At 42.1% G+C, this 19,265-nt stretch overlaps 3 protein-coding genes across 5 annotated transcripts; 1 reads left to right on the top strand and 2 right to left on the bottom strand.

Annotated features, from left to right (window-relative positions):
• Positions 1 to 476: 476 nt before the first annotated feature.
• On the bottom strand, positions 477 to 2,486 carry cox8a (cytochrome c oxidase subunit 8A). The gene is made up of 2 exons (XM_084380658.1): positions 2,256 to 2,486; positions 477 to 785 (listed from the first exon to the last, which is right to left on the bottom strand). The coding sequence occupies exons 1-2, from the start codon at positions 2,370 to 2,372 to the stop codon at positions 690 to 692; spliced, it is 213 nt and encodes a 70-aa protein (XP_084236784.1). The 5' UTR covers positions 2,373 to 2,486; the 3' UTR covers positions 477 to 689.
• On the top strand, positions 2,394 to 10,480 carry jkamp (jnk1/mapk8 associated membrane protein; the record flags this gene model as incomplete). Of its 2 annotated transcripts, none has more annotated exons than XM_084381219.1 (7): positions 2,394 to 2,520; positions 3,662 to 3,741; positions 4,636 to 4,790; positions 5,404 to 5,610; positions 6,471 to 6,652; positions 6,816 to 6,892; positions 7,399 to 10,480. In XM_084381219.1, 7 exons carry the CDS (start codon positions 2,394 to 2,396, stop codon positions 7,615 to 7,617), a joined length of 1,047 nt encoding a protein of 348 aa, XP_084237345.1. In that variant the 3' UTR covers positions 7,618 to 10,480. The 2 variants fall into 2 exon arrangements, with proteins under 2 accessions (XP_084237345.1, XP_084237346.1); XM_084381220.1 differs by lacking the exon at positions 2,394 to 2,520 and adding an exon at positions 3,093 to 3,179.
• A 1,462-nt stretch (positions 10,481 to 11,942) lies between these two features.
• Positions 11,943 to 16,808, bottom strand: fam241a (family with sequence similarity 241 member A). Of its 2 annotated transcripts, none has more exons than XM_084380918.1 (2): positions 16,568 to 16,808; positions 11,943 to 14,473 (listed from the first exon to the last, which is right to left on the bottom strand). In XM_084380918.1, the coding sequence occupies exons 1-2, from the start codon at positions 16,715 to 16,717 to the stop codon at positions 14,177 to 14,179; spliced, it is 447 nt and encodes a 148-aa protein (XP_084237044.1). In that variant the 5' UTR covers positions 16,718 to 16,808; the 3' UTR covers positions 11,943 to 14,176. The 2 variants fall into 2 exon arrangements, with proteins under 2 accessions (XP_084237044.1, XP_084237045.1); XM_084380919.1 differs by having other exon boundaries at positions 16,599 to 16,777.
• Between the last annotated feature and the right edge of the window lie 2,457 nt (positions 16,809 to 19,265).

Genomic DNA, 19,265 nt, shown 5'->3' with positions numbered 1-19,265 from the left:
ATGAAGTGATTACACCACATTCCTTTTAAAACATACAGGACTGTAAAATACAACACTGACAAAAGGGATATTCTGCACTTTAAGAACATTTTGTTAATGATCTGATCTGGATTGTGGGTCTTTGACTTTACATTGTGTGATTGCTTTTTTCTACTAAGGATGTTTGACCACTGCTGGTGAGTGTCCTCATATTTATCCAGAGGATGTAGCTGAAGGGAAGCGTTATCTGTGAATCTTTGACCTGTATTCTCACTTTTTCCTTCAACAGAAATTATTTTGAGCTCCCCTGACAACCAGCTGATCCTGTTAAGCAGAGTCCTCTGGCGGCATGAAACCATGAAACTTTTTAATGGGAACGTCAAGTTCACCTGAAAACTCTACATTAAACGTACCTATTCATCTAAAAAATAATCTGTGGTGTTATACATAGTCAAAGGCTCCAACACAGACAAAATATTCACATCACAAGCGACATGGTTGTTTAAAATTTTATCTTGTAACATTTCGTAAGAGGAAAAATGTACAATACAACTTTCAATGTATTCAGTTGGTTTGTAACCGGGATGTAGAGTGGAACTGTTGAGAGGTAGAAGAGTGAGGGTAAAACTTGTGAAACATAACGTGATGGTCCCAGGTTGTCACTGGAGACAGGAGGCTGAATACGCCCGGTAACTGATAAAATGTCCTCTTTAATCTTTCTTCTTGTAGTCCTCCAAGTGGGCCAGGATCCATCCAGACGGTGCCAGGATGGCCATGGAGAACATGCCGATTCCGACGACAGTTTCCTGTACGAGACAAAGGAGATGAAGTTGAAATCAGTGCTCATGTTAGGTTTTATTTTTTAAGCACTGTTCAGATCTGCAGAGTTTTTTTTTTGGCAGCACACACAAAAACGCTCTATACTTTTATATCTGTTGTTCCTTTTCAATGTGCTGATAGTGGCGCAGTGTCATTCATGTACCAAAGTATTCATGCTATAAAGAAACTATACTGAGTCTCTTAAGTGTTACTACCAGTGTTACTTTCTACAGTAACGATTCCCTAAATCTTGATGCAGAGTTGCAGTGAACAGACAACACAAACTTTGAAGTGCAGTGACTGGGTTAAGGAAACGTGAGCGACTCATTTAAAAGTTGTCACTTCTGCCTCTATTGATTTCTGTGGGGTGACTATAGAAATAGAACATAAGATTGTGATGTTTATTGTGACTTCAGCAATATCTACGTCTTTTCCTTCAAGACAAAACTCCGCTCTCACAGCAGCTCTGTGACTCAGTAGGCTTGTTGAGGTTGTTACTCAAGACATAAACCAATCACATTGTGGTATGGGTGGGACATTGAGCACACAGTAGGGTTGTAACAACTACTTAAGATATATTGATATATTTTCAAGAGGGGTATAGTTTATCCATACAGGGTGAAGTTGCGCCACATAACCCCTTTTTTCTGTAAACCATGCGAGTGTGTGCCTCTGCTTTCACACCCTGTGCAGCTGTTAGGCCATGTGGAGTCGCTTTAAAGTAACTTTACTGAACTTAAGCTAGTGAGCTAGTGAACAATAAGGTGAACCAACCTCAGTAGGTTCTGCAGATCAGATTTAGCAGCTACTCAATATTATAATATAACAGAACACAGAGTTCAGTTTGAACATGATGTCAACAGTTAATAATATAATACACTCATATCAGTTATCTCCTCAAATGGCCTCGAGCATGTGACAGTCTTTACCTTTGGTCTTTGATCAGAGACAGAGGTCACCACCTCTCCTGTAGACACCTACACCCCTTCTGTAGACAGCTACATCTCTTCTGTAGACACCGCCACCTCTTCTCTAGACACCTACACCTCTTCTCTAGACACCTACACCTCTTCTCTAGACAGATTTGAATCTTCATGATCTTGTATAGTAGTGACATTAGTGTGTATTAGTATTAGTGTGTGAAGACTAGAGAGCAGGCTCAGTTAGCCACTTCCCGTAAGGGATCGTCCTCCCGGTGAGGCCTAATGTTAAATGTTAATGTTCAAAGACTCAGTTTTCACTCACGTGTGTGCGACTGTCCCTGAAAGTGTCGTCATCACTACACACTGACAGTCTCATAACATTATTAACACTGTTGACTTGGACACATTTTATAACATAAGACATGCGGGTGAACATTAGCCGCTGGCTTCGACCTCGTCAACCAAGGACAACAAACGGCTGCTAGTTAGCCGTTCAGTTAGCATGAGGCGGTTTAGCAACAACAGCAGACTTACAACTGGGCCGACGGTCCCCTTGGCCGGTTTGCCGGAGATATGAGCCCTCTGAGCGACTGTGTGTCCCCGCAGGACAGGCGCAGCGCGGCGGGCGATGGTCCTCAGGAGCAGCGGCATTTTGCTGTGCTAGCGTGAAGGATGTCTTGTCGACTGGAGGAGCTGGTGGAGAGGAAGTGGATCCACGGGAAGGTCGTTAACTTCTTCTCTCTCCGGACATCACGACCTAGCCCACAGTGCCACCTACTGGATGTTGGTGAACATGGAGGTATGAATATTCCCTCAGCAGTGGAAAGTAGATTTACACTCAGTAGATGTATAAAGATATATATGATAAAGGCTTTAACAGCATCACAATATATGAACCTCTCTATGTCTGTGGTGTCCGTCTGGACAACTATCACAGTGTGTTTAGCTTGAATACAGCAGCCTCTATATATTCATCACACCAGCCTCATCATACATATATTTATATATTTACATGGATGTAATATTCAGCATTTTTTCTTTTTCTGGTGATCTGAATCAAGTTTCTTTCTTTCTTTCTTTCTTTCTTTCTTTCTTTCTTTCTACCAGATTGACGATCAAATACATATTTCAAAATGTGCTGCTTTGATCGGTTCTGGCTGTCCTGGCTATTGAAATCATGACTTACTAAATATTGTCATATGATTCGTGGTTGTGTTTATATGTTTATTTTTTGTGATTTGATGTAGTTGTTTATTTGAGTTGAGGTTCGGGTCTAACCTCAGTCGAAAGGCTTTTATCCGATGTTTATTGTAGTCCGTGAACTATCGTGTCGGGCCATTTTTGCACAAACTTCCTGTTTGTGCTACGTCACTTCCGTCCTCATCCGGTTGTTGAACAGATGAAGACACAACAGCAGCACTGAAGCCTTGATTTCATCACTGTTGGCCTTTACAATGGGTAGGTTACATCTTCACATTGCCATCTGATGATGCTCGGCTTGTTGAGACAGTGTGTCCGCCGTGTCGCACATCAGTGTGTGTTTTCTATTAGCTAGCTCAGCTGTGGACTAGCTAACAACATCTGACTGCAGAGGCTACAGCAGCTCAGATAATATATCAGATATCAGGAGGATGCGTCTCTTTAGTTCCTGCTAAATAAAACGACAACTGGATTCATGGCAGGTCTGGTAGCGGCCAGTGGAAGTAGTGTAACGTCCCAGCTGCAGAGGTTTGGTTCAGTTGTGTTTGAAGCTAACTAGTTTGTGGTTGTTGTCTCGAGCTAACCCAGAGTGGATGGGAGGAGAGGAGCTGGTAAATACTGATGAGACCCTGTCAGATGCTGTGTCACCCGGACACACTCGCAACATGTGTATGTTGGAAACGTACCCATAAGAAGGAGATTGTGCTGTTTTCCAGTGTTGACTGTTTGTGTCGTTGCAGCTGTAGCCATGAGTTCAACGTGTCCAGGCCTGTACTGTGGCAGGATGATGGTCAACGGATCAGTGGAGGGAGACTGTGGGGTGAGTACATCACATCAGATCCGTGTCTGACTGGTGGGGGTGTGTGGGACTGGATGGCATTGCCATGGTCATCCATTATATCCCCCGTCTTATGTATATACATGGGATGGACCAAATAGCAGAAACACCTTTAAATGTAATGCACTCTAGTACAACCACTAATCACTAAAACCTCAGTTATACGCACAAAGTAGATTCCTCACCACTAAACGTGCTGAATGACGTGGCCAGTAGTGAGTGTACAGTACACTGAGTCTCAGTTAACAGCTTGTCTTGGTGGTTGGTGGTTTTTGTGCCTGACTTGATAATAAAACACACAACAGTTTCACTGTTCATATCTGGGGAAGCTGTAGGAGACAGCTGTACCAGGTAGTCAGTCAGAACAGGTTTGATTTTATTTATTCATTTATCAAATGCTGATGCACTGAGAAGTTAAACATATTTGTCAGTGAATAACAGGTTTTGCAACAGAACCTTTGTGAGCCATTATCCTACATCAGTGTTTTCTTGAAAGGGGAATACTGAAGGAGTGTATGACTTTAACAACCTAAGTAGATACTTCCACAAAGCGTGGGGCTTGTTTCTCAGAAATTGATCACAATACCCCCACTGGTCAGTCACCAAGACAACATACAGTGTATTCATTTGCAGCGCCATTTTCACGACAAACACCTTTGAATGCAAAGCTAAAGAAGATGTATAAAGCTACTGCAAATGAATTTCTCATCAGTTTTAATAGTGTTCTTGCAGTGTAAAAGGTTAAATTGTGGTTTAGGTTGGGGAGAGAAAAGAAGGGAGTGAGGGGGAGGTGGGAACAAAATGAAGTGTGGCTGTTGGTGCAGAGAGTTTTTCCAGGCCCGGATGAGTTTCTAAGATTTTTGTCTGTGCTGACAGGTGTGTCCTCGTGGAGAGCGGACCAACCTGCATAAGGTGTGTGAACGCTGCACTGAGTCCCCTGAGCTCTACGACTGGCTCTATCTGGGCTTCATGGCCATGCTACCACTGGTGCTGCACTGGTTCTTCATTGAGTGGTACTCTGGAAAAAAGAGGTGGGGCCCTCAGGATTATCCTCCATCCAAGTTTAGTGGAAATCCTTCAGTAGTTTCTGTGTGAAAACGTAAACTCCTCGATGGAGGAAGATTATATATATGATCTGTCTGTGTTCTTGCATCTTAAACATATCATACAGTCATTTTCAGCACCTACAACACCAGTAAAATGTACATTATTCACATGAGACTGGAGGCTGAGATGGAGTGATGACGAGGGGTGTAACTATTCTGAAACTGACTGAGGTCGACCCCCGCCACCTTCCACCAACTGCCACTGCTGCATCACAACTTCATCACTTTTGCTCTCACTTCAGCCTGACTCACATCATCATGTTAGCAAAGCCTGCTGTTCACCGTCAGTCCTGCCTTCATGGTGTTCTGTAGTGGTGACAGCAGACAGCTGCAGCAGAGCTACAGGAGCACCTCTCCTCTTCATTTATGACATTGGTTTAGTTTGTTCTGCTTTACTATGTTATTCTTCATATTTTGTCTTTGAGATGCGTCACTTCACTTAAATATGTTTTAGAATGGGCCGTCTGTGATAACGAAACTCGTAATTGTGCTTCTGTAGTTTGATCTTGTGTTGCTCTGTCTGCTGTTGTGCGATCAGTTCCAGTGCTCTGCTGCAGCACATCACAGCCATGTTGGAGTGCAGCGTGTCAGCTGTGGTCACCTTGCTGGTCACAGAGCCAGTGGGAATGCTCAGTATCCGCTCCTGTCGAGTCCAGATGCTGTCGGACTGGTACACCATGCTGTACAATCCCAGTCCAGACTACGTCAACACGTTACACTGCACCCAGGAGGCCGTCTACCCACTGTGAGTACTGACAGGGGGGTCTGAAAACCTGGACTGAGTTTATTCTACAATTAGAGACAAAAACTGAAACTAGAACACAAACACAGTGCAGTGCGGAGTCTTTCAAACAGCATTAAGCTATTGGAAAATAAATGAAGTGGAATGGATCTTAATGTATTTAACAGGAAAGGGGGAAAATAACAGTTTACAGTGAATAAAATATTCAAAATCCACAAAACAATAATAAAAAAAAGACCTAGAGACGAGAGACCTTTGTTGTCATATGAGGAGGGTTGGGGGTGTTTGGACTCAAGACCTAGATGGTTTTTAAAATCCTGCTCACAGCAGGTGTGTACCAGTAATATCAGGTTTATTTTCTATTGCTGGCAAGTGACTCTTCAACAGCCCCTGGTCCTGGTCCTGGTCTTGGTCCTGGTCCAAGCAGTTTGTGTTAGAGAGGGAGAAAGGACGAGAGTCTGCTTTCATTGGCTGTAGCTCTTTCTCGGCTCTCTGACCCATCTGAGACTCAACCATGAATTGAACCGGCTAGATGTCCAGCAGGCGTCGATCAGCTCCTGCACCGTGTCTTTAAATGTGCTTTAGATAAACTGCTGTATAAATGCCGCTATTAAAAAAAAATGTTGTTACATTTTAAAGCTATTTTCTTCCCTCAGATGATGCTGGATGTGAGATCTTTGTCTTGTGTTACGTGACATTTAGCTTTCACAGACCAAGTATTGTTCTTGTATGGAAACTGTGTCGTCACTGTCTCTAACCCTTTCTCCTGGCTCTCACTCCATCATGTACTCTCCAGTGTTACGTGCTGTATGTTACTGCTCATTATCCTGGACTGAATCCTCTCTCGTCTGTCTCTTCTTCAGCTACACCATTGTGTTGATCTACTATGCGTTCTGCTTGGTGCTGATGATGCTGCTGCGTCCTCTGTTGGTGAAGAAGATAGCATGTGGTCTGGGCAAGTCTGATCGCTTCAAGAGCATCTACGCTGCTCTTTACTTCTTCCCCATCCTCACTGTGCTGCAGGCTGTGGGAGGAGGTCTGCTCTGTGAGTATTCATGAGCTGCAGCCTCGGCACCAGTGTTTGAAACATTTTTCCTATTCCCTTCAGGATCTTCCCTGTGATTACTGCCAAACTACAGCTGCAGTAACTATATAATAACAATGAGTCAATGTGTAGGTTAACCTGTGCAGCTGTCTGTTTGTTTCAGACTACGCGTTTCCCTACATCATACTGGTCCTGTCTCTGGTCACACTGGCTGTTTACATGTCTGCCTCTGAGATACAGGTAATAACACACACTGTCTCTGTGATATGCAGCGGGTTGAGTACATTCTTCAGACCTGTAGTTTAAAGTTAGACATTTTCAAAAGGCCCTGAGTCCCTGATAAGTTTCTGAATTTGATGTTGGGATGAGTGAGTCATTTGTGTTATTATATACTTTTTTATTTATTATTACATTGATTTAATGTAAACAAAAAAAAAAAAATTGAAACAGGTTTCATTAATTAGATTGTATTTGTATGTATTAAGTTAATTAAAACAAGTGAATAACTTATTAATGAACTCGTACACTGTAGAGGAACCATGAGGATTTCTTCTCCTACTGTTTGTCTTAATGTGATTGCAGGGAATATTGATTTAGTATCTTTAGCACTTCAAACAGTTCAGTGTCTAGTGAACATGTTGGGGTTCATGTTGAATCACTGAACACTCAGAGTGTGATTATGTGAAGCACTGCTCCAGTATTATAATGCTAACCTGCTTCTTTGTGTGTGTGCTCGCCCTCCACAGTCTTTTAAGAACCTGGTTGCTAAGAAGAAGCGTCTGGTTGTCCTGTTCAGCCACTGGCTGCTCCACGCCTACGGCATCATCTCTATCTCCCGACTGGACAAGCTGGAGCAGGACCTGCCGCTGTTGGCCCTGGTGCCAGGTCCGGCCCTGTTCTACATAGCCACAGCCAAGTTCACCGAGCCCAGTCGCATCCTGTCTGAGGGCGGCAACGGACACTGACCAATCCAACACCAATAACATTTGACAAAACGCTTCTGTCAATTTTTCAGCTTTTTGGGAGATCCTGAAAATAATATCGCAGTATGTTTTAGTGTTCGATACACGATATATGAATCTGAAGAACTTAAAATCTCCTCTTCAGCACTTCATAAATTCACAATCACAATATTTATGACCAAATATGTCAATATTGACATTGTGACATTATTATAGGGATGACTGTTGGTACTTTGACAAAATATAAAGACAATACGTTTTCAAATGTTCATCAGGGTTAGGGTTATATATATATTAGGGCTGCCACTAACGACTAGTCGACTAGTCGTTATAGTAGTCGATGACTAGTCGACTATCAAAGTAGTCAGATTATGAATTGCACAAAAAACAATGGCTCTTATTTAGTTGGGGAAAATGAGATGTCTCACTCTGAGCTATTTCAATTGGCTATGGTGAAACACTGTTTAGCGTGGCATTGCATGCCGTGGGATACACACACGATGACGTCACTAACGACTAGTCGACGACTAAATTAGTCATTGACTAATTTAGCAGTCGACTATTTGTCGACTAGTCGACTAGTCGTTGCACCCCTATATTTCATTAAAAGTTTAATGAACTATCATCTTAATTGTCTTCATTTTTAGTAAGTAACACTTCAAGCTGTAAGCTAATGATTGTTATATAAGAGCAGCTGCATGCTGGTGCGATAAACTGTATGTTATACATTCAATTTACGTATGATCCGATTAGTCGACTAATCGAAAAAAATAGTCGGTGATTAGTCGACTATCAAAATAATCGTTTGTGGCAGCCCTAATATATATATATGTATAAATATTAGAACAAGTAGAACAGTTTGAAAATGACTTCACTTTACTGTGACACTTGTGTTATATCATGACACACTAAACTCTAAGATGATAAATATAGTCTCATATGATGATAATGACAGATATCAATGCACTGCCCAGTCTGTGGCTTAATGTGATCAAACTTGCTCAACCAGTTAACAACATGAAGCGACGACATGATGAAAGTCCATTAACAGCTACAGGTGGACAGCAAGTGATAACTATAAGTTTATTTACCAGTTCCAATGATTGATTTGTAAACAGGTGGTTTATGAATCAGGTCAACCAGCTGAGTGTCGTCTTACTGAAGCAGTTAAACATCCAGAGCTGCTGGTGGTGGTTTGACTTCATGGACACTAACTAACCCTAACTCTTAACTCTTTACTCTTTGTTTGAACAATCACAGTTGAGAAGTGCTCACATAACTGCAACTCATGTTTGTATTCATTCAAATAGATTAAGCTGTCAGTCATTTTTAATTTCATTCTTCTATAGTCCATAGTTACCAGACAGAAGTGATGTCTTTTAATGACTCATTTAGTGAAACCAACGGTAAAAAGAATCTTACAGTGAAGCAGCTGCAGCCACACAGTGTGCAGTGTTTCTTAACTAACTACTTACATCCTGTTTTTTTGGAAATGGAAGTCTAAATTCATGATTCCCATTTAATCTGCCTGTTTTATTTTCATTTGACATGAAGCTGAAGTGTTTTTGAGGGTTTTTTTTTAAGCATGTTGTGAATGAAGATGAATGATACCCGGGCTGCTCTGAACGCTCAGGCTGTGGTGAGGGTTCGGCCCAGTTTGTACTGCTCATTTATTACCACTACAAACGGCTGAACATCCATATCAGAGCGCAACCACACGTCACTTTCCTGACGCCCCCCTTTGAATGAAAACGTACGCTGTCAAAGTGCTGCTGCCAGATTGAAAACAGCGAGCAGCGACATGTCTGAAAGCCCTGAGAGGCGTTTTCCTGCCAGTCAAGTCAGAGGTCCTCATGTGAGGCTGTTGTTCCTCTCTGTCCTAAAACAAGCTCTGATCCTTCAGATGGCCTTCAGCGGTTTTTAACTTGAAGCTGCTAATGTGCTTTATATGTATATTGTTGTAAATACTGTATATTGTAAATATTTAATGTATTCATTTTCAGTAGGATTTGCATCATACACACAAGCTCAAATTACAAATGGATGTTTCTATTTAAAGTTGAGTGTTGCTTCATGTGCTCATCTGTTACTGACTGTGTAGTGGACCTTGTCATCATGAGCTCAAACATCAAGTATTTATGAGTCACCTTTATGAGGCTCTTAAACACACACACACCTGCTGTCACGCTGTCAGACAGAGAGTCACTGTGGACACCAGACTTTTCACTAACTGATGCTAATCTAATCTAATCCAGCTCCACACAACACAGTATGCAGAGCACACACAACCACAGCAGGAGCCTGTTAGCAGCTGCAGCTCCACTCAGCTACAAGGATGGCTGAATTGAATATGTGTGTTCCTTCTGACTATGTTTCAGAGTAGAGGGGTTTTTATTCAGCCAAGTTAACCAGATACCTGTGTGAACCTGTTTCTTGAAGCACTGCATGTGTTTGCTTGATTGAATCCTGTCTTTCCCGTCGGCTCTCTGTGGTGGAAAGTACAGTGTATGTGCCAAACCAACACACGCTGTTGCCTCTTCAAAGTAAAGTTGAGCCATCTTGAAAACCTTTGCTTCAGCATGGACAGATGGAGTATTTTCTGAACAAAATCCAATTTATTTTCTGGTGTAAATCTGTAAATCAAACTGTCCTGCTGTACAAATGATCGCAGGACATTTGATATACAGTCGATCAGGGAGGTGAACTTCATTGTGAACCTGCATTTCCATTTTTCCAACCCACCTTCTTTTTCTCTTCCTTGTTTTCTTTGTCTCATTCATTATTTATCTTTTCAAACCAAAGTCAATATACATATTTTTTAATTCATTGTAAATGTGTTATGAGTCTATTAAATATAAATACACGACATGGGGAGATTGTTCTTGTCATCTGGTTATAGAAAATGTTACTGGAGCAGATGTTGGGTTGTCAGGAGGTGGAAACACTCGAGATAACCTCAGTCTGTTGTGTTGTGATAGATGTGGCGACACGCTGTCTATATGGTCTGTAGGAAAACGGATTATTAATTATTAAAGGGAGGCTGCGCAGAAAAAGAACCACATTCATTTCGTCACTGGATAACTGGAAGCCCAGTTATTTATTTCATGCTTAGCATCAGCATGTTAGCCCTGTTATTATGAGCATGTTGGTGTGCTATGTTAGCATTTAGCTGAAAGCATAGCTGCTCCCAAGTAACATCACAGCCTCACAGAGCTGCTGGCATCACTCTACATTCTCAGTCTCATCGCAGCAGGATGTTATGTGTCTTGTCTTGGGGACAATAAAGTATTTTAATGGTGCAGTTCAGTATCGGGACGTTTTATTTCCATCTTATAATCACTTCTACTATATTTGAAGCTATAGGGTTAGGGTTAACATATGATCAGTTTATGACGGCTTGTTTAACTACTTGACATTATATTTAGTAGTTATAATCTCCTTCACACAGCAAAGCTACATTACTATAATGCACTGTCACCTCCATGTGACTCATCCCTTACACAAAGCCAGTAATATAAAATATACTGTTTGTAAGTTGACTGGATTTAACAGCTGTTCACTGCAGTTCAAATGATCTGGAGCTGCTGCCATAACAAGTCCAAACCTCCAAAACTGGCTCTTCTTCAGAGATAACTGGGTCAGAACAAACACTTGTTTGGATGAACCCCAGAACACATCAACCCCAATCATCTCATTTTAGTATAATTAAGATTTTAATGATGTTCGTTAAACTGTGCTAAACTCAACTAGTTTCATTTATCAGACCAATGGAACCATAAAACATATTTAACTCTGAACATTATGACGGGAGTTTGTTTAAACACTATAATGTATGAAATGAGCACATTGATCCACTGAGACTGAAACACCTGATAACTAAATATACAGCACATTACATGTGTGCACAGTAGAATATTCATGAGAGACATTTTATCTAGCAAATTAAAAATACAACCATGTGATCTGCACTCAGCCAATCACATGAGTGATGGTCATTGTTTGGACTCTTGAGTCATGTTATGTTTGAAACACAGGGCCCTGATGTTCACTGTGATGGATCACACAAGTCCAGAGTCGTCCAGCTCCTTTATAAAGGAAATAAATGTAGGACAAACTGACACGACAGGAATCTTTGGAAAGAGGTGAGACATGATGTCAAACATATATGATTTTTGTTAAATGGGATACAACTTTTTAGTCAGTTAAGAACAGTGAATAAAATGTACAAACACAAACAGGGTACAGACCCACTATGACCAGCGAACTCACTCTGGAACACTTGTCAACATTTCCTGCAGACGTTGCTATAAAACAATGTGACAGCCAGATAACATTTGTAGGAACGCTCACTTTTAATCAGACAGTGCAATACATTAGATTCGATATTTCTTGTAAAAGTCTTAGTATTAACACCTTGTCAACAAGAATTTATGTTCACAATAATTGATTGCACCTTCTTTAAACAAGGACAGATGCAGCATGGCTACAGTAGGAAATGGTGATGTACAGTATCATCACCATTTCCCCTGGAAACCCTTTATACTCAGCAGTAAACCTTAAAATGAGGTCATGACTCCAGCTGTGCTCTCCTGCATCAGTGTGAGCTCAGTTAACTTTGACACCTGCACCTTCCAAACACTTGGCTGTAGTCAGAATGTACAATGATAGCAGAAGAGTAAGATATGTTTAACTGTAAGAGAACAAATCAAATCCAACAATCATCTACCTTCAGACTCCCACACTCTTAGATATACATTTGAGAGATGAGGTGCTACAACACTTTTCTTTCTTTGTTGCTGTTGATTCTTTCTTTTTTTTTTCCAACTGCCTTATCCGACTTTTCTCCTAAAAATGAATCCATATTCATCTGTAACCGTTTTCATCAGACTGAAGCATTGTGGATGGAACAGATGTTTAAGATATGTCAGTGGTGATCATGTCTGCAGACACATGACTGTTAGCAGTTGGTGTTTGTTTCCTCTATTCGGGGAAACTTCAGCAAATGTAGGTTTTTATGATAGGTTAAATTTAGGGAAACTTGGTTTGAAGATGCTCGTATTAAAGCAACACCGTGGCCTCAGTCAACACGGACTTAAAGCTGAGAAAAACAACCGCGTCGAGCACATTCAACATGTTATGATCATCCATTCACCCCATCTATATTCACACTACTTCCTGCTTTGGAGAGAAAGGTTGCCAGTGACTGTAAACAGTATGTAAGTGACTCACTGGAGACAGTGTTGCCTCTTCTAGCTCAGCTCATGTGAACTTTTAGCTTTGGATGTATATGTTTGTGATTGACGACATATATCATATTTAAGGACAACCAACACCAGAGCCTCAGAACGCTTTCATTAAAAACCTCAGAGGATTGTGGGTATGATGACAATCAGATATGATGATTAAAAAGAGGCATTTTCTATTAATTACACTCAACTACAACAGTCATGAGTCATGAGGTTCAACTGAAGGTTCAGTGTCGGTGTAACTATGTGTTACTACAGCTCTGCCACATTAGCAGATACAGACTGGAAGACTATTCACACATTGTTTGTATCCAGTGTAACAACACAACTGTATCTGTTCAACACATTCAGTTTCTAAAACTAAAAACTTTTGTCCCACTTTATTATTTTGTTATCTTTCCATGAATGTGAGAAATCACAAGTGCTTCAGATTTCTGTCAGTTCCCTTGAAATGAAGAGTCCTTCCACCTTTATTAGAAAGGCACTGATGTGCCACTGCAGGCTGGTAACAGTCATCAGTAATCAGCTGGAAGCAAGTTCGCCAGGCAGGCACAGGCACCACGACTCAGAGAACAGAGGAGAGACATGTGGAGGGGCAAGGTGGCTCACGTCTGATCCCCACTCAGAACCAGGTGTTACAGAACCAGGTGTTACAGAACCAGGTGTTACAGATGGCATCCCTCTCCACTCAAAGGGCCTAAAATTAGCATCTGAAATTCTGTTTATGAAACAATAACATTACATTCCCTCATTGATCAGCCACCATCATGTGCATTCCTACTATAGATTACAAAGTAAACATTTTACAGAATCGTATGTACTGCATGTCAGCGCCACACACTGTTCCTCATGACTGATTATTGGAGTCTTGCACATCACATTAACATACTGCAGGTTAGTTTCTTTTTAAGTCAAACGCTCGACACACGGATGTGTGCAGTTGTGTTTTGTGAGTGCTGGGACTCCTGACCTTCACTCTGTAGCCTTTGACTTAAAAAGAAAGAAACCATTTCCCCTCATTGTCTTCCTGTTCTCTGATCAACACCATGAAGTCATGATGAGAACAGCAGACAGCAGCACTTCTGGTACTACTCCAGGAGGACCTCCAGGACCCAGCTTTGGACTTTCTGACTGAACAAGCTTCAAATCTTTTCTAGAAACCCACTAAGCCATCATCACTATGAGTAGTACAGCCCTCTCTACAAAAAGTGTAGACCCACTGCAGACTCCAATCCAAACATCCATTAGCACGAGTCCTGCATGTGTAAGCATTAGCCAAAGAAAACAGCAGGCTCCACTCAGATCGTCAGCTCTCATTACTTCTGGATGTAGATGATGATGATACACAGAGTTCCCACCAGTCCCAGTGCCTGGATCCCCAGGAACCAGAGCAGCAGCCAAAAGAAGACAATCACTACTGGCTCCACTATTTTGTCCCCAAAGTACATCTGGCTGAAGCCCATCCCCCGCAGACACTTGTTGAGCATCCCAAACAGAGTCCCCATCCGCTCGCAGTCGTCCAGCCGAGGCTCTCTTGTGGTGGGGTCATCCACATGGGGCCATGTTGCACTGGGGTCAGCAGGAGGTCGAGGTCGGGTCCGGCTGCCATCAACCTGTCGAGGCAAAGTTCAAGAATGAAAACCATCCCACACGAGCACAGCATCTCCATCAGTAATGCACAGAGCTGCATCAATACCATTCATGGTCCTTGTTAATTTATCATCCTCCGTTTTGCTTTGTTTTAAAATATTATGCAGATTTCCCCCCTACTTTTTTCTTACCCTTGTCTCTTATAGGAATGTGGAAAATCCTAATTATTGTGTTCCAGGTGTTATATGCCCCCCCTCTTGTACTGTAGCAGTTGCATACAAGGACAAACAATACAAAAAAGCCTTGCAGGGATAGCGTCTGTACTTGACCGGAGATCATTTGTGAGTGAAGAACCTCCTCTCCTTAATAGGCTTGTCATGTAGACTGTGTACTTGCTCACTGCTGTTTTATCTTTTTAAAAATCAAAACTTAGTTGGATGAAGGACAATTAAAAACCTGCCGCAAGCAGCAGCAGCAGGGCCAGCAGCAGAGTCACATTTCCCTCTCACTTCGTCATGTGACCACAGTAGGGACGGTTGACTGAGCGCCTGTTTGATAATGTTTGGGGTTTATACCTGATGCAAATAGAGAACCTGATAATGTGAATAAGGGAAATGAAGTTGGTCACCTCACTGTGTGCAGCTGGTCCCCTGCACATTAATCTAACAGCTCCTTCTTGTTCTGAAACAGTTCAGAAGTGGAGCAAAAAAGTTGCTAGTTGCTTTTCAGATCAATGGTTGATACATATGATCTCAGTTAAAATGAACTCTTAACATTTTTTATAATTGGTGCAGAATCCACATAGAAAAGGTCTATTTTCATTTCAGCTCAAAAGTTGGGCGACCCAGTGATTTTCTCCCTCTCTTAAATCAGAATTAGTCTTATTATATTATTAGTAGAATTAGTTGAATCCTTACAAAGACTCACTGTCTACACATGGTAAACTATATGATCAGCCTATGTTGTGTAGTCAAGCCTTATTTAAATCTTCTGTCATATGATCTCTTTATATAAGCTGTCATGTCCAGTAACAGAAAGCTTTCATAGAAACACATCACTTGGCTCCTGATGCTGACGTGAGCAGCACAAGTTTGACAACAGTAATTACAGTGACTTCCTCATTAAAGCCTTATCTCCTCAGACAATTCCCAGAATGCACTGTAAGAACCAGAGTGCCTGTTTCCCTGCCATGTGGAGTGACTGTGCAGTTGCTGACACTGTTTTGTGTTTGCAGTCAATTACCTGTGAATAGTAGTCAAATCCTTCAGGTGTGGTGAGAACTGTCAGTACTTATTAACTTTACTGAAACTCAGTTTGATAATTCATCGTCATGACTGCTTATCTTCCCACTAGGGCTGCACAATTACAGTATCCAGACCACTATATGGCCGAGGGTAATATCCAAATCTCAGGAGCTGCAATCTTATGATAAAGGTCAAAGGTGTGATGAAGCACTGTGGTGCCTCAGAGACGTCCTGGACTACATGTTGTTCTCCACATATAAGAAAACATTATTGTTTGGCACAGACCTAAAGTTTATATGTATATATGTATATCTATATTTATATGTATACACATGAACAGAAAAGGAGAGATGACCTCACTGGATCATACTGTATGTGTTATCTACATGTGTTGTAAATATCTTATTTCTTTCTATTTATTTTCTATTTAACTTTATGTGTATTTGACTCTTTTTCCTGTACTTGTTGCATATTGAGCTGTTGTAACAAGTGAATTTCCCTTTTGTGATATAAATAAAGTCTATCTTATCTAATCTATCGGGCTGATCTATAACCTGACACGTGTGTACTTCAGGCTCCTTCAGATATTATCTCTTGTTTTGAAAAGAAACTCTGCAATATTACACAGTTGAGTGGAGCTCTTGGCTGCTGGTCTGAATGTTAGTTACTCAGATAACTGCTAACTCAACACTTCACAGTTGGTCAGCAGACAGACCAGGTCCCAGGTCTCTGACTACCAGGGTCTCTGACTACCAAGTCCCTGACTACCAGGAGCTGAGCTCAGCGCACAGTGAAACCAGTCCTACCATGAGTCCCTGTGGTTTCATATCCAATACAAGGCTACAGCTAGCTCCTGACTGTACTTGTGCTCACCCGGTGTGGCTGCGGCTGTAGTCCGGTGTACCTTGGACCGTGGACCGGTTGGGCAGCAGACCATCTCCTCTGGGTTTCTGACGGCAGCTCTTCTAAATCACGTCGACGAAAAACATGCTGCTCGTTTCCAAGCGGCGTCGCAGAAGACATTTTACAGCTGGACCGCTGACGGTAACTTTCAGGATCCAAACATGCGACCAGACTGATTGATGCTCGTCCCGATGTCCGCCCTGCAGGCGCACGCGCGGTCCTGCTGAGTCGCGTGAGCCCAACAACCGTCATCACGCAATAATACTGCTGCGTTCAGGGTAGCTGGGAACTTCCGCAGCTTACCAATGTCCTGTGCAGTGGCGTGCACAGACATTTTGGGGGGCGGGTGCTCAGTGAAAAATAAGGGCACCTTGTGCGGAACCGCTGGCTGCCTTATTATAGCGGTGTTTAGCTAATATAGCTTCATGCCTGATTTAGTACCGCCAAACCACTTTGTGGACAGCTTTTAAGATATTTCAATAAAATTAGAGGAACAGTTTGATTTTAAAATCTGAGCTTTAAAACGCCTTAAACAGTTAATATGACTCTGACCTTTCTTCTTCATCATCTGCCTCCTCATCCTCCTTGCTGCTTGATGGCTGCTTTATCCAGGAGAGCAGAGAGCTTCCCTGGGCTGCCTGCTGTAGCTCCCTTTCTTTCTCTTTCCTCAATCTTTCCTTTCTAGGCATGCTGCTGCAACTGGTAAATGAAAAGAGACCAACAGTATGAATAAGACTGCTTGGTGACATTACAACAAGGTAGAAGGCTACTTTTTCTGTTTGACATTTAGCAAATGTCTGTCGGCTGTCGATGATTACGTCAACATGGGTCACAAACAGTACAGTGTACACTATTAAAAAAAAAAAAAAACTTTGATAAGGGCACTTGCTCGTCCAGAGGGCAAAGGGCAAGTGCTCTAGCACCACCTAGTGTCTATCTGTGCACGCCACTCGTCCTGTGTATTGAACTTGCTGCATTTAGGACAGCTGCGAGCTGTTGGCTCGTCCCAGCAGGCAGTGTTCAGGTCTGTGTTGTTCAGGTCTGTGTTGTTCAGGTGTTCAGTGTTCAGGTCTGCAGTGTTCAGGTCTGCAGTGTTCATGTCTGCGTTGTTCAGGTCTGCAGTGTTCAGGTATGTGTTGTTCAGGTCTGTGTTGTTCAGGTGTGCAGTGTTCAGGTCTGCAGTGTTCATGTCTGTGTTGTTCAGGTCTGCAGTGTTCATGTCTGTGTTGTTCAGGTCTGCAGTGTTCAGGTATGTGTTGTTCAGGTCTGTGTTGTTCAGGTGTTCAGTGTTCAGGTCTGCAGTGTTCAGGTCTGCGGTGTTCAGGTCTGCGTTGTTCAGGTCTGCAGTGTTCAGGTCTGTGTTGTTCAGGTCTGAGTTGTTCGGGTCTGCAGTGTTCAGGTCTGAGTTGTTCAGGTCTGCAGTGTTCAGGTCTGTGTTGTTCAGGTCTGCGTTGTTCAGGTCTGCAGTGTTCAGGTCTGTGTTGTTCAGGTCTGTGTTGTTCAGGTCTGCAGTGTTCAGGTCTGTGTTGTTCAGGTCTGTGTTGTTCAGGTCTGAGTTGTTCGGGTCTGCAGTGTTCAGGTCTGAGTTGTTCAGGTCTGCAGTGTTCAGATGTTCAGTGTTCAGGTCTGCAGTGTTCAGGTCTGCAGTGTTCAGGTGTTCAGTGTTCAGGTCTGCAGTGTTCAGGTTTGCAGTGTTCAGGTATGTGTTGTTCAGGTCTGCAGTGTTCAGGTTCAGGAAATTGTATTTACCACTTTTGAAATCAAGCATGTTCCTTTTAATTTACATTAATTCAAGGTTAGGGTTAATTTATTTGACATTTTTCAAAAGTGGTTTCAAAACAAAATTAGTTTAAGTGCCTTTGTTGTGTCTCATTTACATGATCTGATGAAGTTGTACTTCATGCTCAGGTTGAGACACAGATACTGACAGTCATGTCCTTCTACAGTTTGACTTTGATCGTGATCAATAATCAATACAGATGATGACAACAACTCTCTCTGACTGTCCATGAGTAAAAATGCTCCATTGCTCTAAATTCTGATTAATAGAGGGTGAGGAGTGGGTGGGTGAAATAAGTCATCTTTAATGAGGAACATATGTATAACATGACCTGCAGCATCAGGGCTCATCTTATTCCAGCTAGTTTTAGACTGATGGTCTTAAAATGAGGTGAGATCAGGAGCTTTGCTGGCACATCTTGAGGCAGCAGAAAGCGTTTGCAGTAATAAGATGGTATCTGATATCACAGTGTGTTACCTGCTATATAGAGGGTTCAGGATTCATATAGTAAGATGCACGGTCATGGGCAGGTTCACAACAAGCATACACTGTGCTTTAATGATTAGAGAGACTGCTTTCAGTCATCTAAATGTTTTCATGTACATAGCAGGGCTACTGTAGTGTCACTGTAGCAAACATTGTGGCAGCAAAACTAAAAGCTGCAGTTATTAACCGGAAAGGACAGAGGATACTCTCCAGAGGAAGCAGCATTGAGCTCAGGATTCATCAGGAGCAGAAAGGAACCAAGACCCTAGACCCAAATGATTTCCCTCCACTTCCACACAAGTTCTGGTAGGTTGAACTGACGGGCTTGCTAGAGCCTCCTCTTCCTCCCCTCAAAACTTGCACACTGCTACAGATGTCCAGGGAAAAATTACAGCAGATTGT

The sequence above is a fragment of the Pagrus pagrus genome (genome assembly GCF_965226575.1).
Source record: "Pagrus pagrus genome assembly, chromosome: 18".
In the NCBI taxonomy this organism is placed as follows: Eukaryota; Metazoa; Chordata; class Actinopteri; order Spariformes; family Sparidae; genus Pagrus; species Pagrus pagrus.
This window is presented reverse-complemented; position numbering and strand designations above follow the sequence as displayed.